Here is a 24,916-nt window from a genome sequence, read left to right as displayed (position 1 = left end):
CATAACAAGGTAGGTAGATCAACACAATCTCGAAATCGAGCCATTAGAGTCGCTAATAGATGACTCAGGATTCCACCAGTAGCGGTAGAAATGAGTTGAAAAAGCCAGAGGCAAGCATAAGGTTTTTGACTTTCAATACTTGGGGACTCAAATGGGCTTCAAAACATAGAAAGCAAAGATTGAGAGCCATTGCAGATGAGTTGGCTGGCATATCATGTTCCGTGCCATTAACGGGTAGCGATTTCCTTTATGGCAGTTCGAGCGGTGAGGAACGAGCCAATGATTACGATGTTGTAGCTTTGCAAGAGATCTGGTGTAAGGAAGACTGGGATTATATAGCCGCAAAATGTTCCGAGGCGTTCCCCTACCAGAGGATTTTTTACTCGGGGATTATAGCTGGTCCTGGTCTTGCCATCCTTTCGAAGATTCCGATTCAATCGACTTTTCTGTATCGCTTCCCTATTAACGGTAGACCCAGCGCTGTGCATCGTGGCGATTGGTATGTAGGCAAATCAGTGGCTATCACACTGCTACAACCAGTGGATCACAAAACTCACCCAGTGGCCATTTTGAATAGCCACATGCATGCGCCTTACGCCCTAACCGGCGATGCCGCGTATGCTTGTCACAGGTCTTGTCAGGCATGGGATTTTAGCAAATTGGCGAACCTCTACAAGAAGGCCGGATATGCTGTTATTATTTCAGGAGACCTTAACTCGAGACCAGGCTCACTTCCTCACAAATTCCTAACAATGGAGACTGGTTTGGTCGATTCGTGGGAGCAGCTGAACGGGAAGCAAGATCTGCAACTAATTGCCAGACAAAGACCTTTGGAGCAGCTGAAATATGGCTGCACGACCTGTGACTCTCTACTCAACACTTGGAGGGCCTCGCGCAAGCCTGACGAAGCCTGCAGACTTGACTACGCATTGATAGATCCCGAACGGCTGCAGACCCTTGACGCCGGTGTCAGATTCACTGGGAGAATTCCCAACATCGGGAGCTTCTCAGACCATTTTGCCTATACTTGTACCTTGAAACTGCTGCCCAAACGGGACCCTGTGACCGTCGATTCGATGAGTGATGGTCGTGGATCCAGAGAGCTGTTATTTCGTAAATTCGCGAATTACGAAGAAATGATACAGTGCATCGCAAGCTATAGAGTCGTGGCAATGAGACAGAAGCTTTTCAGGTGTTTGCATTTTTACTTTTCGATCCTGCTGCTTATCGGTGCCCTAGTTGTGACAACTTTTACGGCAAACAAGGCCGGTTGGTCCTCGATTTTCTGGGTCCTGTTTGCAATCGTGGTTTCAGTGACAGGAACAATTGACGGCTTTATTTCCTTTCTATTTGGCAGGAAAGAGTTGCGAGCCCTCAAAGAGGTCGAGGAGGAAGTGTTATGTGCCCAAAGATATCTGAAAGCTCTTCTTAAAGAAAAAACAAAGTGACTCCGGCTTTTGGATGTCCATTTTATAGATTCAGGATAGATCAGCTTCTTATAGATGAATAAAATGCTTTGATGCTCGTTATATTTTCTTGCAATGGCCAATAATTACTGTCATTTCGGTATTTACTGTCGCGGCGCGCTAGATTTTTGCCCGTCCCCTAAGCCATCCTTTCCATAGTGAAGGGGTCCTTTGCAGAACCTCGACGACAGACCACAATCGAAATGAAGCAGGTTTAAATGGTTATTTTATGGCAATCACTACGTTGATATCTGTGATAAAACTCTTGCGAAAAGACTTATCTGTTTGCTGGAAGACAGGGATGCAAAATGGCTCCCACCACAAGAGGAAGAGGGCCATCAGACTCCAGCTCGCGATCACTCTCTCCTATTGGGAATCCCGGTAAGCTACGCTCAGCTCTTTCGCCTTCAAGACATCTACCGAATCCGATCTCTAAGCTGGGCAGATATGCGAAGAGTAGAGCAAATTCGATTAGCTCTCCTACAAACGAAACAAGCGTCAAGAAGATCCAAGATATTGAAGATGATGATCTTGCCAAATCGAAATATATGATGAAAAGCATTGTTGGACTTTTAACCACGGCTAGTATGTATGCCGGTATGGATGACGCTCAGGAGGCCGATGAACTAGCCCAGCACATTGTACCTGATGATGAGGAAGAAGAAGAGATAGGAAAAAACAAACCAAAGGGCTCTGGTGGTCAGAGCGATGAAGTTGCAGTATACAAAGAACCAGGGAAAGATCAGAAAACTAAACCTGAAAAGGTGCCCTTGCCGTTGAGCCCAGCGGTGAGAAAACCTACATTGTTTTCCTTCTCAGTAGTGCCTACAGATGACTTGGATTCTGATTCAACTGCCGATTCATCAAAACTAACTGGAAGGCGGAAGATAATAACACAGCTTTTAAGCCATTTCAAATTGGACCCAAGCGAAACTTTGTTGAAGGAGTACTTTGCTTGGTTGCTGAAAGATGTTCTTGTTCAAGGTAAGCTACTAATCACCAGCAAACATATCCTTTTTTTTGCCTATTTGCCTAAAAGTCCTGGAACAGTGAAACTCAGCGGCAATTTAAACATACGATCGACGCTCAGGGCTTCGTCGCGATACTGGTGTGTTTTAAAAGATCACACTCTCACGCTTTATACCTCACCTACCGAAGTTTACTTTCCGGTGCTAACTATCGATTTGAGAAGTGTTACTAGTGTAAGAATCGATAAACTATCATCGACTGACGGCTCTCAAAAGACTTTCAAAGTCAGCAGTAATGAAAGAACTTATGTCTTTACTGCTGATACAGATTATTCCGCAAGAACCTGGTGTAATGCGCTGAAGAAACAGCAATTTGCTGAGCAAAATTCAGACAATGATTCTGTTAGTCTCAAAATACCTTTAGCGAATGTTATTGACATTGATGACCAAACGATAGTGAAACAAGCCTTGACTGTTCGAATACGCGCATTAGAGAGCACTTCTTCATATGCTATTGATGATTTTCATTTCGTGTTTCTAGACGGAACGGGTTTCACTCTTATGAAAGTGGTAAAAGACCAAATCTCTGCTCTTAGCGACGCAGGTATGCGCATCCTTTTCGATAATGTGGTAATTGACGATCAGCGGAGCCGATCGCCTACTGTCAAGTCTGCAGATGGATCTGATGCTGATAACGGCGCTCGGGGTGCTTCTCCTGTCACTAAAGGGGAAAGATTCTCATCGCATGAATTATTTATTGACAGAGCGTTACAACGACCAGCTGGCTCGGATGCTAAAGATACTGGTGAAATATCGTGGAGAAGAAGAATCAGAGAAATAAGTGGCAACTGGTTGTTGGCAAAGCCTCCTGCAATCGATAGTGCCGAAGATACCGTCGTGGAATACTATTCCAAATCTTCTTCGCTAGGTGCTAATGGATCGCCGCAGGCCAACTTAGGTGACCAAATATCAGACGATGACATATCAGAAGAAACAAGCCGTGAGTCGAGAAGAGCTAAACTGGCAGGCTGGACGACCAAGCCATTCAAAAATGTCGCAGAGATGTGGAGTGGCCACCCGATGCATTACGCCAACGATTTTATACCATTTAGCGAGGATGATCCATACCTAGTAAAGGATAAGCATAAGTTGGCAGCTATTCATCGTTTCCAAAGGCACTTCAAGCTGACAAATGATGAATGTCTCATAAGCTCCTCGTTTACATATTTAACCAGGAACATTCCGCTTTATGGGAAACTTTACATTGCAAATAGTGTAATGTGTTTTCGGACATTACTCCCAACGGTTAATACTAAAATGATTCTTCCATTGAGCGACATTGAGACCTGCTATAAGGAGAAAGGATTCAGGTTCGGATATTTGGGGCTCGTAGTAGTCATCAGGGGACATGAAGAGCTCTTTTTCGAGTTCAGTACTGCGCTCGCCAGGGATGACGCTGAATATATTCTTTTGAAGCAATTAGACGAATTCAAACCAAAATCAAAACTACCGTTGGTGGCTACAACAAATATTTTAGAGACTGACATTGATAATGCTAAGTTGAAATTCTTCGAGGACAAGATTAATGCCGAAGGATTCGAAGTACCCTTGCTTTTTGATGAGAGCCCCTTCTTCAAGACAAAGATAAAGCCCACACGAAGCTATAAGATTGGTATACTTACCATAGGATCTCGTGGTGATGTTCAGCCTTACATTGCACTGGGAAAAGGGCTAATAAAGGAAGGTCATCAAGTTACAATTATAACGCACGGTGAATTTCACTCTTTTGTCACGAGCCATGGAATCAATTTTGAGGAGATTGCTGGCGACCCAGCTGAACTTATGGCTCTAATGGTTGAGCATGAGTCCATGAACGTTAGTCTTCTGAGAGACGCCTCTTCGCGATTTAGAGGATGGATAACATCTTTGCTTGATACTTCCTGGGTGGCCTGTAAGAGCCTTCAACTTGATATCCTTATAGAATCTCCATCGGCTATGGCGGGTATTCACATCGCAGAAGCACTTGAAATTCCTTACTTCAGAGCATTTACTATGCCTTGGACCAGAACAAGGGCTTATCCCCATGCTTTCATAGTTCCAGATCAGAAGCGTGGAGGTAACTATAATTATCTCACTCATGTGCTTTTCGAGAATCTGTTTTGGAAAGGCATAAGTGGACAAGTTAACAAATGGAGACTTGAGTCTCTGGGTCTCAATAGGACAAATCTGGATATGTTACAACAAGGTAAGGTCCCGTTTTTTTATAACGTCTCACCAACCGTCTTCTCACCGTCTGTCGATTTCAGTGAATGGATCAAAGTAACCGGTTACTGGTTTTTAGATGAAAAGCATACCTACGAACCCCCTCAAGAATTGGCCGATTTCATTAATAAAGCCAAGAAGCTGAACAAAAAGTTGGTCTATATCGGTTTCGGTTCAATAGTAGTTTCAAATGCTAAGGAAATGACCAAAGCTATCTGTAAGGCTGTAACAGATGCTGATGTCTATTGCATTTTAAACAAGGGCTGGTCTGAGAGATTGAATGATAAAACCTGCACGCAGGTCGAAGTACCACTTCCGGAATGCGTCTTTAATGCTGGTAATGTGCCTCATGATTGGTTGTTCCCCCAAATGGACGCAGCAGTTCACCATGGAGGCTCTGGCACTACTGGTGCTACTCTGAGAGCGGGCCTCCCTACTGTTGTAAAGCCTTTTTTTGGAGACCAATTTTTCTATGCTCTACGAGTCGAGGATATTGGCGCAGGCGTCGCCTTGAAGAAGCTTAACAGCTCCTCCTTAGCTCATGCCTTGAAGGAAGTTACGACGAATAAAAGGATGCTAGACAAGGCTCAACTAATAAAAAGGCAAATAGCCGTTGAAGATGGGGTTCAGACGGCAATCAATTGTCTTTACGGTGAACTGGAGTATGCAAGAAGCCTAGTTGTTTCAAAAAGAAGAAGATCAAAGGTCGAAACGACAAACATGGGAAAGGCGCAATCCAAAGCAGATGTTGAGAAAGGGCGAGAAGGATGGACTTTAGTGTAAGCCATCCCCGCAGCTATTCGCCTTCACTTTACGCCTTACTGTAGTCATTGCGTTTATAAGAGATACAAAGGTATATACCTGTTCATTTTGGTCTATACATACGTATTGAGTACTCTATCGACATGATATGGACATTTTAGTTGACCAGGCGCCATGCCCCAGCGGTACTTTTACCAGTTGGTAACTTCTTCCGCCTCTCCGAACAGAGATTCGTTCACAGTTTGCAGCTGATTTTGTTCTTTCCAAAGACGAGGAGGAGAATTCATGATCTCCTCGGCATTTTTACGTAGGAAATTGACAATCAGGCTGTTAATCAATTTGAATTGTAGGAGAAAAGCATCGTGACCTTCTGGGGACTCAATCTTCTCCAAGGTGGAGTTCGGTATATTTTCCGCTAGGAACTCCTGTTCTGAGTAGGTGAATAGTCCATCTGATTTTATCCCTATTATTAGCGAAGGCTGCATTATTGAATGCAGAACCTGCGTCAGGTCCTCGTTATATTCCGGCCTGTCACGAGCCAGGTCATGGGTGTCTAGCTTGCGTGTTATCGAGATGTAGCAGTTAGAATCGAATCTGTTCACAAACTTACTTCCCTGGTATCGCAGATAGCTTTGAGCGGAGAAGTATGTTTGTGCGGGTTTAACTTCTTTGACTTCGCCTACAGCGGAACAGTTAGAGGTTATTGAAGATGCTGAGTGGAATGAACATGATGACGACGTGGATGACGAGACGCTCATGCGGGTAGGTTCGTAACGGCTTCTGTTTCCATCGTTATGAATCTGCATAGAATGTTCGCTCACAGTAGATGGCGGTGGCAGGCTCTGTTTCCCTGCCTTATTCTCCTGCTCAGCTGAAGGAGTTCTTCGAGCAAATTTCGTTTCAAAGCTGTTCCTCGAGCGGTAGGTCAGCAGCGCCGACATACGGGCGGCCGACAGACCAGCCGTAGGAGGATCCTGTAAAGAGTAGTAGCCATCTTGATACTTCGGGTCGGAGTAAATCGATTGTCTCTGCGCTTCCGACCACGAAATGCACCAAGCCGAGTGCCTAGCTGAAGTAGCCAATGCAACCATGTTCCTGACATAATCCTTGCCGTACATGGTCGCCCATTCGAGCGCCAGCATGCCACCCATAGATCCACCCACAACGCACGCTATTGACGTCACTCCCAAGGAGTCCAGCACCATCTTGTGGGCCCGCACGTCGTCTCGCACCGTGCAGAGCGGGAACTCCGGCCCGTACGCTCTTCCAGTCTCCTCGTTTTGACAAAGCGGTGAGAACGACCCGTACGGCGAGCCCATCGAGTTCAGACATATCACAAAGAACCTCGACGGATCGAACGCCAGACCATCTCCCAGAAGAGGCCCCCACCAGTCTGCCACGTCCGCAGACCCCGTGAGCGCATGGCACACCACCAGACAATTGTCTGCCTTCTCGTTGAGGCTACCCCACGATTTATACGCGATAGGAAAATTCGTTATCCTTATCTCGGACTCCAGCACCATTTCTGGTATTTCCACAATTCTCTGGTCATTCACCAGCTTAACGAACGGGTTTATTTCAGCAATCTCCCCCACATCAATCTCTTTCAACCTTCTCGACTGCAATGTACCGGACATTATTCCTGTCCTGCCGACTTGTCAATGCTGGAGCTCTCCAGATCTCATCCATTCATCCCTGCCCTGCGATCCCTGCATCTTATATACCATATCAGCACGCCTAGGAGCCTTGCGATGTCGATATTGCTGGTCGTATTGGGCCTTCAACCACTGTGGCTTCTCAAATCTTAACTTTTTCTCGCTTATTAAGAAGTCCGAACAGAAGCCACATTCAAGCTGCAAAATCATATGGTGATCAGTTGATGAGATGTCTATCAGCCTCTATTCGAGAAGCGGCGTCAGTTGTTGGCTGGAGGCTCTTGAAGTGGCGCGGGACCGTGAGAGTGTTCGTGCTGCTGCGATAGTAGAATGTTGAGCTCGCTCTGCGGGTTTCTTGCCAATTCTTGGAACGATCCCGACTCGACCACGGAACCGTGTCTTCCCAGAACTACGACTCTTGTGCAATGCTTGATGGTGGAGAGTCTGTGTGCGATCGATATTGTCGTTTGCCCTCTCTGTACTCTGGCGTGCAAGGCGCGGGCGACGACTTCTTCGCTCTGGGAATCGAGCGCGCTGGTGGCTTCGTCGAGGATCAGCAGCGAAGGGTCCAGGAGGAACGCCCTGGCAAGCGCTATTCTTTGCTTCTGGCCTCCAGACAGTTGGGCGCCGCGCGGTCCGACGAGCGTCTGCAGGCCGTCCGGGAAGTTGGCGAGGAACTTGGTGCAGTTTGCCTGTCCTATGGCGTGGGACACGAGATCTTGGTTGTGTGCTCGTTCAGGCGGCACGGAGTATAGGATGTTGTCGAGGATAGTGCCGTTGAACAGGACCGGTTCCTGCTGCACGACTCCCAGGAGACGACGGTACTTGCGCAGATTAAAGCTCTGGATGTTCTGGTCGCCAATCAGGACCGCGCCGCGGTCCGGGTCGTAGTAACGCAGTAGCAGCGACGCCACGGTGGACTTGCCGCTGCCGGAGGGGCCGACGAAGCAGACGTGCTCGCCGGGCTGGATCGTGAGGTTCAGGCCGTCGAAGATCGTATGGTTCTGCCTGGTGGGGTAGGTGAATGAAACATGATCGAAGGTTATTGGTTTGTTTCTCAGGGTTACGGGATCAACGCCTATTGTTGGGGGAATGAGAGGCCTGCGGTCTTTTAGCTCGAAAACTCTGGCTGCGGCTCCGGCACCTTTCATCAACTCTGAGTAGAAACTAGATAGACCGAACATCGAAGATCCCGTGTAAACCGCATACATCATGAAACTCGAAAGATCACCGACGGTCATCGAGCCGCTCTGTATCATGTTCGATCCGACCATGAGCAACGCCAACAACGCCGTATTGCCAACTAGGCCCGTGGACCCAAAGAAAGCCCCCGAGGTGAGCGCCTCTTTGAGTCCAATATTGAACACATTTCTCACCTCGGATGCATAGCGATGGATTTCATTTTTTTCACCAACATATGACTGTATAGTCTTCGTTGCGCCAAGCTGTTCTTCTGCCACCTTAGTGAGACCGCCCACCGCGGTTTGTAGTTGCCTCGACAGGTTTCTTATTTTCTTACCGTAAATCACTGCCATTATGCCCAATGGCGGAATCATCAACACCATCACGCTCGTCAGCTGCCAAGAAATGTAACCCATCATTCCAAACCCAACGAAGCCCTGGATTATTGCCCTGGTGCCGTCTGACACGTTTTGTGTGACGGACTTCGCTACTATAGAGGCATCTGCCGATAGCCTCGAGATCAGGTCTCCGACTCGATTGGCGTCCAAGAATGTCGCATCTTGATCTAAGGCCGCCTTCATGGTTCGTGTCCTCAGCCTCGCCACAAGCCTCTCACCGGTTATTTTCAATATCACGACTCGGCCTGCATTGGCAGCCGCTCCGACTACAAAGATCCCCATGGTAGCTATGCAAAACTGCTTCGTGCTCATCCCAAAGATCTTAGGACTCTCTTTTTCTTCATCCGTTCCGTCTTCATCATGCTTGTCTTTTGCGATATCTAAAAGTTTGCCCACTATAGTCGGGATTGTCATGCTAACGGAGCTCGATATTAGGATTAGAACGAGTGCCAAAATGATCTGCAACGTCTCTGGTTTAGCTAGGCGGAAAAGGCGTTTGACATCCCGGAAGCCTGATCCATTGGCCTCGCTGGCGGAGAGCCTCGCTTTTTGGACATTCTTGACAGAAGGAATCTCAATTGCATTGCTCTTCGTTGACTGGACTCTAATCTGATGTCCAGCTCCTAGCGACGAATCAAGCGGCGTTGGTCGAATCCATTGTCTCTTTAGAATAAGATTACCGGCACATATATTGTTGTTGCGACGCAAACCAAAGCTCAATTGGGACCGCAACACCAGCGATCTTCGCCACATAACACTTGAACTCACAGAACGAACGATTTCTGGTTTAATTGAGCTCTCGAAGTCCAGTCCTCTGTAAGCTATGCTTCTGTAGGCCTTTATATGCTCGATGATTGTCAGGTGATATGACTTGAATAAAGCTATACCGCTATTGAACTGCTAAAATACACGAATAATACTACAAAAATACTTCAAGCTGTGCTGGGGCGATTTCGGCGATGGATGTGAGCTTGCAATTTCTAGCACCATTTCCTTTTCAGTCGATTTCTACCGCGCATACGGGTTGGTGCTTGTGCTGGGCATGAACTGGGAAAATCCACCATTGGGTGCTGGACGAGGCTTGTGGTGAGATACCGGCCCCGCTTGTTGAAGATAGGGACCCACTCTGCCGCCATTGGGATTCATGGGCGCCGAAGCACCCATTCTATTCATATTTTGAGGTGGAGGACCATTTTGGGACTTGCTGTATTGTCCGCCATGGGTTGGATACTGTTGTGAGCTTTGAGGGTGCATTGGGACATATGGGCGCGGGTGTGACTGCATCTGCGGTGAAGCCTTGTTGGAGATTTGGGGCGGTAGCGGACGCGATGAACTGTTCTTCAAACCCGGGTTGGGGAAGTTACTATACTGTGGAGAGTTGCCTCTTTGAACAAGCGCCCTGTGGGGAGAGTCGGGATACGCCTGCCTTTGATATAGATTTTGCCTGTTTATGTCAGTCTGCTGTGGAGGCGCTTGTCTATGGTTGTTTTTATAGCCATTTGAAGGATCTGGACTAGCAGACGGTCCTCTATACTGCTGAAAATTTCTTACTGGACCAGAATGAGGGAGACGGTGATCAGTCTGCTGTAGGTCGATTGCTGGTGCCTGAGTTGGCTGTGCGGCCTGGTTCGGTTTCGGTTCATATGGCTCGTTACGATCGTTCCGATAAGCTTCAAACTCGCCGGCCTTACCATCAGCCGACGTGTATATGCTCTCGCTCTCTAACATCTGATTTTGCTCCATAAAATCTGGATCAAACACGTTGTCATCCTCTGATCCCTCGTTCCCAGGGCTGTGGTGATGTGGGACATTGAAATTAAGATCAATGTCGATTGGTGATATGGTCGCTTCGGCAGCAGGCTTCCGCAATGGCATGTCATTCTCAATTTTCATCTCACTTACCCTTCGAGCGAAATTGGATAACTCTTCAGAGTCTTTTGTTTCTTCGAGGCCTTCTCTTTTCCCAAGATGGTAGTTTCCACTTGAGTTACGAGCATCTGTACCAGCAGTACTATTCGAGTCCCTTATGTTAGATATTTCGAGCGTTCTACCTCCGGTTGAGCCGACATATTGCTCATAAGGACTGCGGTCCTCGATGTTTATTGTTTGCGCAACTGGGCTTTCAGTCAAACTCTCCCCAAATGGTGAAACGGAATATTTATCATAAATGGCTGATAGATCGGAAGCATGCGAAAACTTTTCGACTGGATTCGTCCTGTTTTTCATGGCGTGGTCGCCTCCCAATCGGCTGAAATTAGAATCAGGGATATCAACCTTCAGCTGTGGGATCACATTATTGTCTTGGCTTATGTTTAATTCGGAACTTTGCGATGTCAGAGACTTGTCAGTTGCCTTTACACTAGAACTGCTAGTAGCAGATACAGAGTCGCTTGATCCCTTATTTAGATTTGAAGGCGTAGGGAGATGTTTTGATTTTCTGGGTGACGCAGACTTGGACGTGAATGTCGATACGCTCTCACTCCTCGAGGATATGCTACTCCCCTGCAAAGGCTTTTGAAGAGATAAAAATGATGAAGATGCAGCGCCTCCTGTGCCGTCAAACAGTTCAGCTGAAGCTATTACGGGAGATGCTAATGCACCAGTTAATCCTGAGCTTGATCCACAGCCAGTATAACCATGCGATAACTTCTTCTGTAAGATATCCCTGATATGATCCCTCCATTCATGTGCGGTCCATTGCAAACTCGAAACTGAGTTAGTCAAGGGTAACAGCTCATCAGCTTTCAAATAGTGAACGTGTGGTAGCGTGGGCAGGGCAAATAGTAACGAGTTTTGATCATCCTTATTTGCAATCAGCTTTTTAGGTCTTCCATAAAGTTTAAAAGCGTTCATAGCAGGAACCAGAAATCTAATAATTGTGTCGTAACCGGGAACGGCATGATGTTTTTCTGGCATTATGAATATGCTTGAATCTTGAGGCTCCTCTTTTTTGTTGAAAACTATGCTACCTTCTAGTTTGATGATGGTTGAAGTATCTATCAACAGTGGTGAAGAAGGATAAACGGCATACAGTGCCACAGATGATGTCACAGTGGCCATTACGTTCGTTTTCTTCGTCTTTTTGTCGCTCTCATAAAAACTGATCTTTCCAAAAGGATGCTTCTTGCTTGTACTCTGCGATATCACAGCAAAACAACGTTTCCACGGCATGCCAGCTCCGAATCTGACACTAACCCAATCTTCATAATCGAATTTTGAGTCACTGAGAATTATCTTTATGTCGCCCAGTTTTGCACCTCGGCTCGAAAGAAAAGCCCCCGTGTACGCTTCCTGTAGGGCTGTTTCCTCGAACAGACTCAGCCTGATAGCTGCATGCCAGCGATTGAATGATTCTTTGTCGCTGAATTGAAGAAAGTATCTGTTCTTCAAGGTGGTCGAGACCACCAGAGCGTTCTGTAGGCTTTTTTTACTCTCTGTGACAATGACATCAGATCCATCTAGCGGTCTCAGGGTTGCATCTGTGAAGTTAATGTACTGCGGCTTCCTAGCCACATCCTTTAACCGCGGATTGTTATTACCAGACTCGCATTCTGCCAACTCCTTCGCATCCCACAACGCCAATTGCGTGCCAATCAGCACCCCGTAGACTTCCTGCCATTTCCTGGCTGCAGCTGTCCCGTCACCCTTTAGATCTTGCAAGATCAAGAACACTCCCTCGTGATATCTCCGGTGCGCGTGAGCAGACAGCAGAGTCACTATCGGGATTAGTTCTGGCGAAACGCTGCCCGTAACAGACATCTCCTGAGGTAATACCGGAGGTACCTTGGGCGAGCTGTCTCCACCAAGGATTTTCGAGATCGAAGACGACCTCGACCGAAGACTCTTGGGACTAGTAGGATCCGACGCGGAAGCATCCCGTTGGAAGAACTTTGGAGGAGCCGGGAAATCTGGCGACATGGCCCCCGAGAATATTCTTTTCATTTTCGTGCTGACACAATCAGTCCCTCGGATTCTGCTTCTAGTATTTCCGCCAAAAGACTCAGTTAGACATGCAACTTTCCGTTGAAACTTTCTTAACCAATTTAAATCCTGGACAAAACTTTACAAACGCCCAAAACACACCTGCAAACTCCGTTTTATTGCCTATCCTTCCTGCGCTGACGCTTCGCCGTCGAGGTTTCTACCATTTTGGTCTAGCTTTGTACAAACGGAGCGGCATCTTAGAGAAGCCGGGTGAGAATGGCGTCGCGCCAGTAAATATTAGTAAAAAGAGATGATATTATACCATTATTTAGGCTTTGTTTGCTCCTCGTTGGTCGGCAGGCGGCGAGACCGGTATAATACGATGGCGATGGCTATGGGTATTTGGCTTAGCCATATGCCTAGAATGACGAGTGCTACGGTGAGTTCCCATATTGCAGTATTGTAGAAGCTGTCGAGAATCTTGATTAATGCTGAACGCAACTCGCTGACGATGTCTTCTGCTGAGAATGGCGTGGGAGAAGTTGTGGAATTTGCGCTGTTTTTCTGCTGTTGCTGGAAAACAGTGGTGATGTCAGAACCGTTGAGCCTTGGAAGCTTGAATTGGACGTTATCGTGGATCCATGTCATGGCTTGCTCCACCGCTGTAAGTTTGTTGCCAATGACACAGTCCACTACGGTGTTCATCGGAGAATACAGTATTGTGCCGTTGAAAACGTCTGCGAGAGTGCCGTCTATTCCTGACATCATCTTTGTCACTGTGTCGTTCACTGAAACGGTGGTTTTCTGTAGCCATCCGAAGAGCTGATCGTTCATGTTGCCCTCTGTCGAGTTAATGTATGCATTAGTCTCTTCACACCAGGTGTTGATGTCGCTTTCAAAGCTCAATGCTGTACTGTTCAGCATTTGTTCCATTGAGCTGCCTCCCTCATGCTGGAGGGTTCTCCTGAGCACCGCTATTGTTACCAGCTGCAACACGCAAACGAGCAAGCCAATTGCACCTACGCAGAGAACACAAAGGGCCCTTGACGACGTGACATATGAAACCACCCAGTGGATTCTAACTTTCTGTAGATTTGTCATTTCACCTTTGCTGCGGATCGCACCGCAGGCACTGATGATCCACCTGCTTATTCTGAAGCTCCAGTATTGCAGGCAGGCATTAACAGCCGCAATTAGATCCCAGGACGGGTTTTCTTCCGTGTTTCGAAAGGGGTCGGGCGGATGGTCTTTTTCCTGCACAGCTATCAGTTCAAACTGATCCTCCATGTATTTCAGGCGGTTCCAATACCTGATCTCGCTCCACGCAGCAGGAAGCAACATCAGGACTGCTCCGAGAGTGAGTAGAACGATGCAAACAATTGTTGTCACCATCAGCGCGTGATCCAGGGAACCGTATAGTTTCTCAATTGAGGGGATATTCTTGCTGCAGATTCCAGCAGTTCCGTTAACGTCATTCAAGGGTGGGACGTAAAGCATTTGTGGGTTTTGCACGATGGCACTGGTATTTAAGGCATCTATGTCGCTTCTAACTTCCTCAAATGGTTTGGAAATTAAGTTTTTGGTCATATTCTTCACCGTAGCAAAATCTGGGGTCTTATCTGAGAGCTGCTGTAGCTTGTCGTCAATCGAGGAGGGTATATGGAAGTCTCGCAGGGAAGAGATCGTTAAATTTACCTTGGCCAAATTTTGAGAGACGGTATCAGCATTACCTCCCTTGAATAAACTTTCCACTTTGGAGGCAGCAGATATAATCTTGTCAATGACATTCGACACACTGTCCAGCCCATCGTCGAGCTCGTTCGCAAAAGTAGAAACAGTAGAATTAACCAAATCAATGATTTTCTCGGTAGCATTAGTAGCTACATCCACGGAGCCATCGATCGCGCTTACGATAAGACATGCATATGTGCCTAGGTAAAGATCGACGGAGAATGTAAGCAACACCTCACTTGCATGCACTAAAAAGGATAGAGTTTTTAAAGTTGCCTTCACTGATTGTTCTAGGGCCTCCTTCACCAAGTAGTTTCCGAAAAGTCCCAGATAATGAGGCGTGTTCTTCAACCCATTGTTGTATATTGCGTCAATCGACTCACAACGTGAGACTATATAAGTCTCGGACTGGTTAATAGCATTTCTGAGCGAAGATGAGAAGAAAACTAGTTTAAAAACGGCTAGCAGAAGTGCCAATGTGTAAGCATTCAGCCACGCTTGCGATAATCGGTCGCGCAAACTCAGGTAACTTTTCAACATTAGTCTATGCCAACTCCATCGAACAAAAAAAAAGGACAAGCATTACAGGCTGGCGGTGCTACTTAATTTCTTGCTGTGAGACCTGATTAAATACCATATCTATCTCGGCAGGATCCAGTTCCTCCTGTGATATTCTCTCTTGGATCGATTATAACACTACGGTCAAACTGGACTGAAACCGTTGTGAATGGGTGTTTCTGTATCAAGGCGTAAGTAGTTTCAGAGTGGTGTCAACAAAGAGACCACCGGTCGGGCACTGCCTGAATGAGCCATATTTACAGTCCCAATCTATAGGATACCCCAGGCGTCTTCAGCACCGTGGCAGAATTTTGAACACGCCACCGACGCAGATAGTGGATAGTTTGACAAACCCACTTTCTCGTCAACGTATTCATCGGCAAAATTATCCTTCCCCCTAGCCATGGCGCCAACAAACACACATACGCTCTCGTCCTTGTCTAATTTCTCAACGTAGTCCTGTACTCTGATCACGGGTGCGTCAAACGACAACGTTATTTTACGGCATTTGGTGGGCAAATGGTCCGTGATAGGGTTCTTGATCACTTTGAGCAATTTCTCTTCTGAGTTGACAGATCTGATAGACAATTTATGCAGAAGCTGAACCATCAAACCTGAAAATCTCTTGAAAGTTCTTGGTATACGCACTGTAGGATTTACTTCGATAAGAACTCCCCGACTCGTCTGAATGTACACCTGCAATTTACCAGCTTTATTTATGGGTGAGTCCAAAAGAGTCAAGAGACACTGGTGTGTGATGTCGGGTCTTGCCTCGCTGATGTCCCTGCCCATTTTCTTCAACAGACCTTGGTGGTCGTCACAATTCAGTAATGCATATTTATCACCCCCAGGGCCCGAAGATGAAATTTTATGTGTCTCTAAAGAAGCCATTGATAGCACGACGATTAGTCGCTGAGTCGTTTTGTCCTTAGAAGTTAGCACAGGTGGCGCTTCGGGAACCAAAGACGCAGGGAGCGCCTTCTGGTCGCCTGCCTTGTTGGCATCTCTCACTCTGGAATCCTCAACCATGCCTATTTTAGTCTCAATGGCTCTAAATAATGGCTCCGGAGCTCATCGCATACCATTTCGATGGCTGATTCATTGAAAAGTTTTCTACATGTCTATTCGGCCCGAAGTGCCGTTATACGATCTGGGCTAGAATGAAATGACAGTAAATACTGACACCTTCAGGTTAAATAGGAGAGATTTAGCTCTCGCGATTGCGAGGACATTGAGTCATGAACAGAGTGCCATTTTTTTATCCGTTATAGGCTGGGATGGTTGTTGTCGGAAGCTCAATTAATTTCACCCTTCTGCCGTATCAGGCAAATCCGGATTCAAGATCTTATTCCCTCGCATAGAGCCTCATCTTTTCTGGGGCATTGTGCAAAGCTTCTGCTGAAACGTTTGAGTGTGAACTTTAAACTTTTTGTTCTGCCGAGAAAGTTGTGCAAAATCTACTAAACGTAAAAATTACTGTCTGAAGCACAGGGCAACGCATATTATCGCTCGCTCAACCTGAAAGCAAGCTGGACTTCAATTGAGACGTCATCTGGTTCTAGTTGAGTGAACCTGCAGGCTGCTATCCTGCTTTTTACTTTGTCTCAGTATTTTGCGCCTCATCGTCTAGAAGACACACCTATAACTTAGCTTAAACACATCTCTCACTGATAGAGTTTCAAGCGCGTATCGGGAACTTTCACGTACTGGGACTCTCGAAGTCTCCCGATGTCGTACGATGACAATGGGATTCTCAGCGATGATGACGACGATATGCTGTTGGAGCTAAGTACACGTCCGCCTAAGCTAACCCAAAACCAATTGGCGACACAGGTGCCGAACAAAGAGAGTTACCAGACAAGTGGTAATATCAGTAACGACGTAGCCAGGGCTCAAGGTGAAGTTAGCATACTTCGAGATAAGCTCCGCTTGCTGGAGGAAGAAAGGAAACGAGACAAAGAGCGGCAGCTCAGGGAAGAAGAGAAGCTCAAGGCTTCACATCGTGAGGAGCTTGCCCGTTTGAAGGTCGAACTGCAGAATCTTGAAGATGCCAAGAAATTCTTGGTTATGGAAGTACGGAAAACTTCTGCGTCCTATAAGCCCAAGACAGCGGGCCAATCGCCTTCTGCAGGTCTTTCATCCCTGACTGACGACACAACGGCTACAGAGAACATCCAAGTAAGCAACAAAGACAGTGCGGATCATTCAAGTAAGAGACGTAAGATCGTGGAGGTGGCTGATGATAAGAAGCAGGTTAAGGCCATCAATAGGCCATTCAACGACGACTCGGGCGAGCTGTTTGACATTTTAATGCTGCATAGAATATGCGGTGTGAAACTGCGGACTATCCAGATCTTGAACTGTCTGAGGTTGGTCTCCACTAAAAGATTTAGCTTAGACGGGCTCGAAATTAGTCAAGGAGAATCGATTGGAGAGCAGCTGACACAATATTTGTTACAATGTAAGAAAGCGATGACATTGGATACTTTCATAGAAAATTTGATTCGCGTGCTATCTGCGCTTATTCAGGAGATTATGGTCTCCGATGGTTCTAACTTAGCAATTCCCTTTCTGCTGGTCATGGTATACCAAATCATTATCTTTAGGCCAAGTGCAATCAGATTGGCAGTTTTGAAACATATTCTTAACTTTATTTGTGAGCTCATAAAAGCATTCCAGAAGTCTTTAAAGCGACCCCTGCATGAAAGCAACACTACTAATGATGTGGAACCGCAAATTTTTCAGTACGAGATGATAGAGCTCTTAGTGACTGTCTATTCGTATGATATTTTGGAGGCTTCCATAGGTGTGCTTCAATCAAATCCCAGCTCAGTGCACGGTGAGGTATTAACCGTGCCATTGCTAAATTCAATCGGATTCGTTTACAAACTTGCACTGCCTATATCTTACAAGCCAATAATGAGCGTTGTTTTTAATACGGTGGAGATCATCAACATGTTAGCAGGAATGGTAGATTCGTCCAGCGCAAAACCAATTCAGACAGATCCGCAATGGTGGAAGGATTGTATAACAAGACTTTACCACATGCTTGGAAAGAGCATTGATACGTCCGATCCTTTTAACGAGGAAAGCCCAGGTAATTTTTGCTTCTCAAGGTTTCACGACGTTTACGGAATGGTCAGAAATATCGGCTCCAACTCCATTGGAAGCCTAATATCAAGGTTGATATATGAGGATAAGTTACAGGATCTACCGAGGGTAATCCTGAAAGACGATATAGAAGATAGCACTACCTTTCTCGATAACCACGACGTGGCAGTAAACATGGAGAGATGGTTCTTACTGCTGAAGACTAATATATTGAATATTCTGGAGAACATCATCAATTTCTACCCGCAAGAGACAGCGGTGGCCAATGGCGAGATGCTGATTCAATTGACACGATTCATGTCGACGCAACAAGAACTTATGTTGCATCGTCTGCTTGGACAGTCGTCACCAAACTTGCTTATACGTTGTCAGCTGATAGAATATGCAATGGCTCTCATATACCGTTTGTGGATGGATCATCCGCGACAAATAACCTCACAGCATGTCAAGGAAGTCGAGAGTGAACTGGTGACTTCGCTCTGGAGATTTTTGGCGGCAAGCGACAGCAATTCAGACTCGCGGGATGCACTGGAGAATCAAGAGCTCATAGACGAGTTTGGGACTCTGACACTAGAAAACCGAAGCAAATACTACGACGATGCGCTTGAAAACGCACCAGAATATGTCGAAGAAGACATTCGTAATGAAATGAACGACCAAACTTCAAAGATCATGCAAGTGAAATACGACCAGGTATGTCGCCAAATGGCACAAACCATACTTGAAACCAAGTTGGATAGCATTATCTCAATCGAAGGAATGGATAGTCTATATGTAGCTATGGGCAAATGAACCTTAAAGATTATGATTTAGATTGCATACAAAAAAGTACCTACCGGAACGTGCACTTAAGCAGATTCAGACTTTGGGACACCAGTCTGGAAACCGTTCTTGAACTTTCTAGAAACGGTCTTTAGGTATCTCATTCTACCAGTACCAGTGGTCTTTCTTCTCTTAGCCTTAGCACCCCAGTTGTAAGATCTGGTCTTGGCAGCTGGGTAACCGCAAGAAGCACAGGTCTTCTTTTGAACATGGAAGGAACGACGACCACATCTGTTACACAAAGTGTGGGACTTGTTGTGACGTTTACCGAATGAAGGAGTACCCTCTGATCAACATTGAAAAACTTCGTTAGTATGAGATATATTTTAAAGTCAATCCGGATGATTTTCTGCTAGGTCATGGAATTGGCATTTCCATCAGCTGTTGGCTGCCAGTAAGCAACAATGCTTCGCCATTACTTTGGTTTGAAATTTCAGTCACAGGAATCGATATCCATTTTATGCCTCTGCAGTTTCCTCATCATCCATCTAATCCCAGGTTTCGGCATATCTCAGTTACATACTACCCATCTTTGCTGATATGCTACTTTCTTAGCTTCCTTCAGCACTACAAATCGAAGATTTACGAATTCATTCACTCATATTTGGCAGTATGACCGTTGACGATTCCCTACTGTAAGTTCGGTATCATCATCCAGCGCTGCTCACCGCGCCGCGTCTAGTTTTTTCGTCACCGTCGGCGAAATCTGAAAGCCACGCAACTTTTTTTCTCGAAACAGTGGGTGTTCGGATTTTGATGTCCGAAATCTGGATGTTTGGGTCTTTCAAAACAGTCCCAGGAAAACGCGTCAGCATATTAATCGTGTAAGACGAAAGTTTACATTTCTGGGAGCGGGAACTTTGGCGTCACATCGTTTACGCGTCACCTTAGAAGTATTAACCATAATGAAGAACCAAGTTGCAGACTAAAAAATTGTGACGTTTAGAATTGATATATTTTATCGCAATTCATCACTCTAGATTGGCAAGTTTTAGTTTAAGCAGAGCACCGCAATGATCAATACTTTCCCACCATCATCCCCGGTGTTGGGCTCCGCAGCACAAACTGACAATCCATTTTATCAACCGTCGTCGGACGACTTTCAGCTCATTGAAGCCGAACAAGTAGCTGGAAAGAGACGTGTTGATCAATTGTATCACGAACATCAGCATTATCCTACGCCGGTAGCTTCCTCTAGCACGGGTAGGTCTTCATCACCCATCAGGACCGTGGAAGTCGCGCCGAAAAGTGGCAGAAGGTCCTCAAACAAAAGTTTCCCAATCGAATTAGACCCCCGTGGATGTACTAGGCTGGCAATTGGACGTAAGAGATCGGTTTGCGACATCGTGTTGCCAAGCAAGAAGCACATCTCCAGACAACATGCATTTATTACTTACATTCCCCAGCGGAATGAAGTCAAGCTGGAATGTAACGGGGTTAATGGTATCGTCGTCGTGGTTCCCCAGCAATTGAAGTGTCGTCTGAGAAAAGCAGATACGGGAAACAGTTATCAGCTACTCACCGACCAATTCGATTCCCCAGACTGGATTAGCGACAAGGATATCGAGAAGTTGAATGACATCACGTCGTTTGTTCTGTTGAAGGGCGAGTCTGTGTTCATGCCGTACATCGATGGCACTATAATTGATTTCAGACAAGCTGAAGCACATCTGACGCTGATGAATCTATACGATGAAACTGACATCAACAGTACCGAAACGGAGGATGAAGCACTCATGTTGTTACCCCAGGATGCCGACCTCTGTGAAACAACAACTACAACAACCCCAAGGAAATTTATCAAGGTACCTCAATCACCTCCCACTGTTCAGGCAAAGGCCGCCTTGCACGAGCAGGAACCATTAGATGAGCCAATATATCCACCTGCCTCGACGACGTACACTACGCCGTCCACGTCATTGCTCACCAATACTCCTTCAACTCCAAAAAAGCCTAAGAAGGATGTTAAAATCGAGGATCGAGAACGACAACTCACACCTTTGCCAATTTTACGTGATGCTATCCCCATCTTGGCCAGCCAGCCAGCACTCGATAAAATCGAAGAACAACATAAGAGAAAGCAACATAAGCCCAACAGTAATGGTAATAGGACTGTTGCAGAAATCTTACTTTCTTTAGAAGAGCGCGGCATCCGATGCAAAGAGCTGCAACACGTATTGGCTAATCATTTGGCATTCGCCAATGTCCAACAGACTCCGCTGTGCCAGTTGCAACAGGTAAACTCAAAGACCAGCGTTTTGTCGCGGTGTGAACTGCGTGCTCTTCTTAAGGACGAGCGTTGCATTGGCATCATCCACCGTGAAGGGAAAGATGCCGCTGGCAAACCCTTAGATGAGGAATATTATTATGACCTGGAGAATGATCCTGACGCCGAAAGGAGGAACTTGGTTACAGCGCTCAAAGGCGGTAGGTCTGGTCTCAGAGCTTGCAGAAGAACTCATAAACAGTACTTTTGGAAAAAACCTGCGAAATAATAGCAGTCTCGAAAACTCAGAAAATCGATAAACTAAAATCGTCATATATATGTAGTCATGAAATGCTTCAGATTTCAAACGTTGTGCTTCTTCAAAAAATCATGCATTTCATCCGTATCCACATCCTGTGGGTCCTCAGAAGATATTGCCTGCAGTAGTCCGTCGAGCATATCGTCAACCTTATCTTCATCAATTTTCAGGCAAAGACATAGCACCCTGCGAAATTTACCCTCTAAATCCTGTTGTTTTTGTTGAATCTCGGCAATTGCGTTGTCCAACTGTTTGTCGTTCCTTTTGTATGCATTTATCCTTGCCTTAAGCAAGACTGATGGCGGTAGTAAAGAGTCTAATTTATCATTGTCGTGTTGTGCAGAGTACTGGGATCGTACTTCTTCTAAGACACTATCAGTAGATTCGGCAGTAAGAAGTTTATCAATATCCCCGTTGTATTGAGCTGCAAGCTTCTTTTCGAGGATCTCATATATAAAATCAACTCGAAAAGGTTCATCAGCGTCAAATTCGCTAGAATCCCAATCAGCGCCGGCAGCATCCTCCGAATTCAATCCGAGATTTTTGCATTCCTTTTGGAACTTTTCACCTTCCTCTATAATACCTTGCTTTAGGTTGTTAAGTTGATCTCTCAACAGAATATACTCATCCTTTAGTTGTTTTGCATGTGCAAGGCGATCTCTTGAGGCAGCCAGCAGTTCACGCTGTGCATTCAATTCCTTATGCAGCTTATTTAGCTTTTCCTGATACTCCTTGACTTCTGCATTGTAGTCCTGTGAGACGGTTGACAATAAAGATTGCATGCTCTTTATCAGAGACATGGTATCGGGCAGATTAGTACCATTCTGGTCGTGTGAAAGGGAATCTGCTATAGGGTTTTCCAGATTCAAGTTTGACGCTCCGTTGTAATGCAATTTTGTCGTGCCCGCACCGAAGTCCACCGGTCTTAGGCCCGACTTGTTGGCCACGTACGGATCTGCACCATAGTCTAGCAAAGCGTCTACTATGGCAACGTTTCCCAACCGGGAAGCAATGTTAAGAGAAGTATCACCGTTAGAGTCAACAGCGTTTAGCATATTATTAATCACCCACTTCAAATCCAATGCTTCCAAAATCTTGTCGCTTCCTGCGCCCGTTAGAGGCCTCGATTGTTTCTTCACGATCCACCCCATCAAAATGTCCAAATAATATTTGGCCGCCGCAGAGCATCCTGCCATGCCGGACGTTATCACAATGTGATGGAGGATGGTTCTATTCATGGAATCTTCCAGAATAAGACATGGATAAAGATAATCTAACAGTTCCTCAAAGGTTCCTGAGTCATAGTTGTTAACCGATTTAACTGCTTTCACCAGCGCCGATTCACCAATATTATCACCGATCAGCCTGTTAGATCCGTGTTCCACTAGTTTCTTGACTAGTTCCAGATTGGCAATTGACGCCAGCCAATGAAGTGGAGTGTTCCCTCTTTCATCCACTGGAATATTAAGGTTCAACGGTACATGCGAATGTGCCAGATCGACCTCGTGCAGTAAATCTTCAAAAGGCACCGAATGGGAAGCGTTTGATGAAGACGGAGACGCCATATCCTGTGCCGTAGGGAAGAGGAGTCTCTGTAAGAACGTTTCTAGTTTTATTCTCTGGCTATTATCCGAGACAAACACGGCCGCCTGGGCTCTCTGAATTACCGGAGATTCAGACAGATGGTCTGTGTCGTGACGAAAGGTGCAAATCGGCCTAGTGGCCAAAGCTTTCTCGTCCGGATTCTCTTCCAGGTTCTCATTCTTTTCACTATCAAGGCGTAGTTTCTTAAGCGGTGAGCCCAGCCCCTTCTGCGAGTTTCCGGCAAGCTCTATATCCTTACTCACTCTCTTGATAGACTTATTCCCTGCTGTGTCACGATACTGCTGTGACTCTGTTGCAGGGCCCTGGCCATTCGACTGGTCCTCGCGACTCTCTGGGTCTGTCGCCTGATCTCCGAGGCCAGCATTCTCGGCGTGAGCGACTCCATCCACGCTCTTATTGCGGCTAAAGGCGTCCTGAAACAGATGTCCCAAGTTCAGCATCTCTAACAGCTCATGTGCCTTGTCACCCGTTATCCATTTTTCGCCAGCATCGTTTGTGTCTACCAGAATCCCGTATTGCGATAAAAGCGCATCCTCCTGCTCCATGCTTAACTGGTCTGCGCCCAAGTCCACATTATCGAACTGCAGATCTCCATTCAATTGGCTGCAATGCTGCAACAGAGGCAGGAACGGCCTCAACAGAAAGTACCCCGTTTCAGTGCTCTTCTTCAGAGTCAAACTCGCTTTCTCACCAATTAGCTTGGTGGCTTCCACGACAGACATCGCCGACCACCTTAGCGATTCAACCGGTAGCTCAAGACCTGCTTTAGACCTCAGGTTATAGCGTACACTTGGTTAACTACGTGAAAAGTTGTCGTGTATACGCGATTGATCAATAGAACCGTCCGAGGCGACTACTATTAAGGACCACTAGCACTAGTAGCTGGTATAGCCTGCTGCTATGGTGTCCAAGGCCGCCATTAACCGGCTGATTGCCACGTCTGCTGATTTCGATCTTACCGGGCTGCAAATTATCGGGTACTACTTGAGGCTGTACGCTATAAAGGTGATCCTGGGCGATGAAGTGAGCACAGCGGAATTTATGGACCAATTGTCGGAGCTGATGAGGACTGTGGAGGATTACAAGAGCTCGGTCGAGTCTGCTGAAGGATCGCAGGCTGAAAGCTCTGTCTACACCTTGATACGCGACCAGGAAAAGGCTAAGACATACATCCTGAACTTCGCCATGTCGCTATACAACGGGAAGCTGAAGCAGATCCAGAGTGGACCGTGGGACTACACGCTGCAGCGGGGCCTGTGGTGCTGTATCGACTTGTTTTCGTGCATCCTGAACCTGTGGGAGGACGGGGATGGCTCGCTGCAGAGGCGGATAAAGTACTGCAAGGTATATCTGACGAAACTGGCTAAGGGAGAGATGGGAGACACCGCGAACCAGGACGCGCCAGCTGGCGGCCTTGCACCAGTGGCCGATTCACCTGTACAGGAGCCCGAAGACGGTTCATCCGACGACGAGATCAGTGCGATGCTCAGGAGGCTGAGAACAGCAGAAAAGGACGGGTCAGACAACGGAGAAGGGACGTCTACGGCAGACATATCGCTGCCCGAAGCACCGGGCACGAGGCCTGGTCGCGGCGATCGCAACGACGAGCCCGCAATTGGTGAAGAGCCCAAGTTTATCGATTCTGAAGCAGAAGAGGAAAAAGTGCCGGATGTAGTGCCCGAGAAGCAGCGCAAAGAAGCCGCCAGCGAGAATCGCAGGTTCACGCAGGACCAGCTGCGGTCCATGATGGAAAAGTCCACCCAAATAGAGAAGGCGCAAAAGATGGCCAAGTACGCGATCAGCGCCCTGAACTACGACGACATCCCTACAGCTCGAGACGAGCTACTCAACGCGTTGGAAATACTGAACGCTTTGCAGTAATACAGCGAGCCCGTTGAAGGTTTTCTTGCGAAATTCTATATGCGTATATTAATCTTATCTGGAATG

At 46.5% G+C, this 24,916-nt stretch overlaps 12 protein-coding genes across 12 annotated transcripts; 5 read left to right on the top strand and 7 right to left on the bottom strand.

Annotated features, from left to right (window-relative positions):
• Positions 1–59: 59 nt before the first annotated feature.
• On the top strand, positions 60–1,448 carry ISC1 (inositol phosphosphingolipid phospholipase; the record flags this gene model as incomplete). Its single annotated transcript, XM_037282007.1, has 1 exon — positions 60–1,448. One exon carries the CDS (start codon positions 60–62, stop codon positions 1,446–1,448), a length of 1,389 nt encoding a protein of 462 aa, XP_037137902.1.
• A 326-nt stretch (positions 1,449–1,774) lies between these two features.
• On the top strand, positions 1,775–5,479 carry ATG26 (sterol 3-beta-glucosyltransferase; the record flags this gene model as incomplete). Its single annotated transcript, XM_037282006.1, has 1 exon — positions 1,775–5,479. One exon carries the CDS (start codon positions 1,775–1,777, stop codon positions 5,477–5,479), a length of 3,705 nt encoding a protein of 1,234 aa, XP_037137901.1.
• A 170-nt stretch (positions 5,480–5,649) lies between these two features.
• Positions 5,650–7,095, bottom strand: MET2 (homoserine O-acetyltransferase; the record flags this gene model as incomplete). Its single annotated transcript, XM_037282005.1, has 1 exon — positions 5,650–7,095. One exon carries the CDS (start codon positions 7,093–7,095, stop codon positions 5,650–5,652), a length of 1,446 nt encoding a protein of 481 aa, XP_037137900.1.
• A 278-nt stretch (positions 7,096–7,373) lies between these two features.
• On the bottom strand, positions 7,374–9,446 carry MDL1 (ATP-binding cassette permease MDL1; the record flags this gene model as incomplete). Its single annotated transcript, XM_037282004.1, has 1 exon — positions 7,374–9,446. One exon carries the CDS (start codon positions 9,444–9,446, stop codon positions 7,374–7,376), a length of 2,073 nt encoding a protein of 690 aa, XP_037137899.1.
• Positions 9,447–9,701: 255 nt separating this feature from the next.
• SKG3 (Skg3p) lies at positions 9,702–12,635 on the bottom strand (the record flags this gene model as incomplete). Its single annotated transcript, XM_037282003.1, has 1 exon — positions 9,702–12,635. The coding sequence occupies one exon, from the start codon at positions 12,633–12,635 to the stop codon at positions 9,702–9,704; it is 2,934 nt and encodes a 977-aa protein (XP_037137898.1).
• Positions 12,636–12,941: 306 nt separating this feature from the next.
• Positions 12,942–14,888, bottom strand: PRM1 (pheromone-regulated protein PRM1; the record flags this gene model as incomplete). The annotated part of the gene is made up of 1 exon (XM_037282002.1): positions 12,942–14,888. One exon carries the CDS (start codon positions 14,886–14,888, stop codon positions 12,942–12,944), a length of 1,947 nt encoding a protein of 648 aa, XP_037137897.1.
• Positions 14,889–15,176: 288 nt separating this feature from the next.
• EMG1 (18S rRNA pseudouridine methyltransferase) lies at positions 15,177–15,935 on the bottom strand (the record flags this gene model as incomplete). The annotated part of the gene is made up of 1 exon (XM_037282001.1): positions 15,177–15,935. The coding sequence occupies one exon, from the start codon at positions 15,933–15,935 to the stop codon at positions 15,177–15,179; it is 759 nt and encodes a 252-aa protein (XP_037137896.1).
• A 699-nt stretch (positions 15,936–16,634) lies between these two features.
• Positions 16,635–18,809, top strand: LCD1 (Lcd1p; the record flags this gene model as incomplete). Its single annotated transcript, XM_037282000.1, has 1 exon — positions 16,635–18,809. One exon carries the CDS (start codon positions 16,635–16,637, stop codon positions 18,807–18,809), a length of 2,175 nt encoding a protein of 724 aa, XP_037137895.1.
• A 56-nt stretch (positions 18,810–18,865) lies between these two features.
• RPL37A (60S ribosomal protein eL37) lies at positions 18,866–19,369 on the bottom strand (the record flags this gene model as incomplete). Its single annotated transcript, XM_037281999.1, has 2 exons — positions 18,866–19,125; positions 19,363–19,369. 2 exons carry the CDS (start codon positions 19,367–19,369, stop codon positions 18,866–18,868), a joined length of 267 nt encoding a protein of 88 aa, XP_037137894.1.
• Positions 19,370–19,852: 483 nt separating this feature from the next.
• Positions 19,853–21,334, top strand: TOS4 (Tos4p; the record flags this gene model as incomplete). The annotated part of the gene is made up of 1 exon (XM_037281998.1): positions 19,853–21,334. One exon carries the CDS (start codon positions 19,853–19,855, stop codon positions 21,332–21,334), a length of 1,482 nt encoding a protein of 493 aa, XP_037137893.1.
• Positions 21,335–21,408: 74 nt separating this feature from the next.
• SWI6 (transcriptional regulator SWI6) lies at positions 21,409–23,691 on the bottom strand (the record flags this gene model as incomplete). Its single annotated transcript, XM_037281997.1, has 1 exon — positions 21,409–23,691. One exon carries the CDS (start codon positions 23,689–23,691, stop codon positions 21,409–21,411), a length of 2,283 nt encoding a protein of 760 aa, XP_037137892.1.
• A 178-nt stretch (positions 23,692–23,869) lies between these two features.
• Positions 23,870–24,850, top strand: VTA1 (Vta1p; the record flags this gene model as incomplete). The annotated part of the gene is made up of 1 exon (XM_037281996.1): positions 23,870–24,850. The coding sequence occupies one exon, from the start codon at positions 23,870–23,872 to the stop codon at positions 24,848–24,850; it is 981 nt and encodes a 326-aa protein (XP_037137891.1).
• Positions 24,851–24,916: the final 66 nt, after the last annotated feature.

The sequence above is a fragment of the Torulaspora globosa genome, chromosome 2 (genome assembly GCF_014133895.1).
Source record: "Torulaspora globosa chromosome 2, complete sequence".
NCBI lineage: Eukaryota > Fungi > Ascomycota > Saccharomycetes > Saccharomycetales > Saccharomycetaceae > Torulaspora > Torulaspora globosa.
The sequence above is the reverse complement of the archived record's forward strand: the minus strand, read 5'-3'. Positions and strand labels throughout refer to the sequence as shown.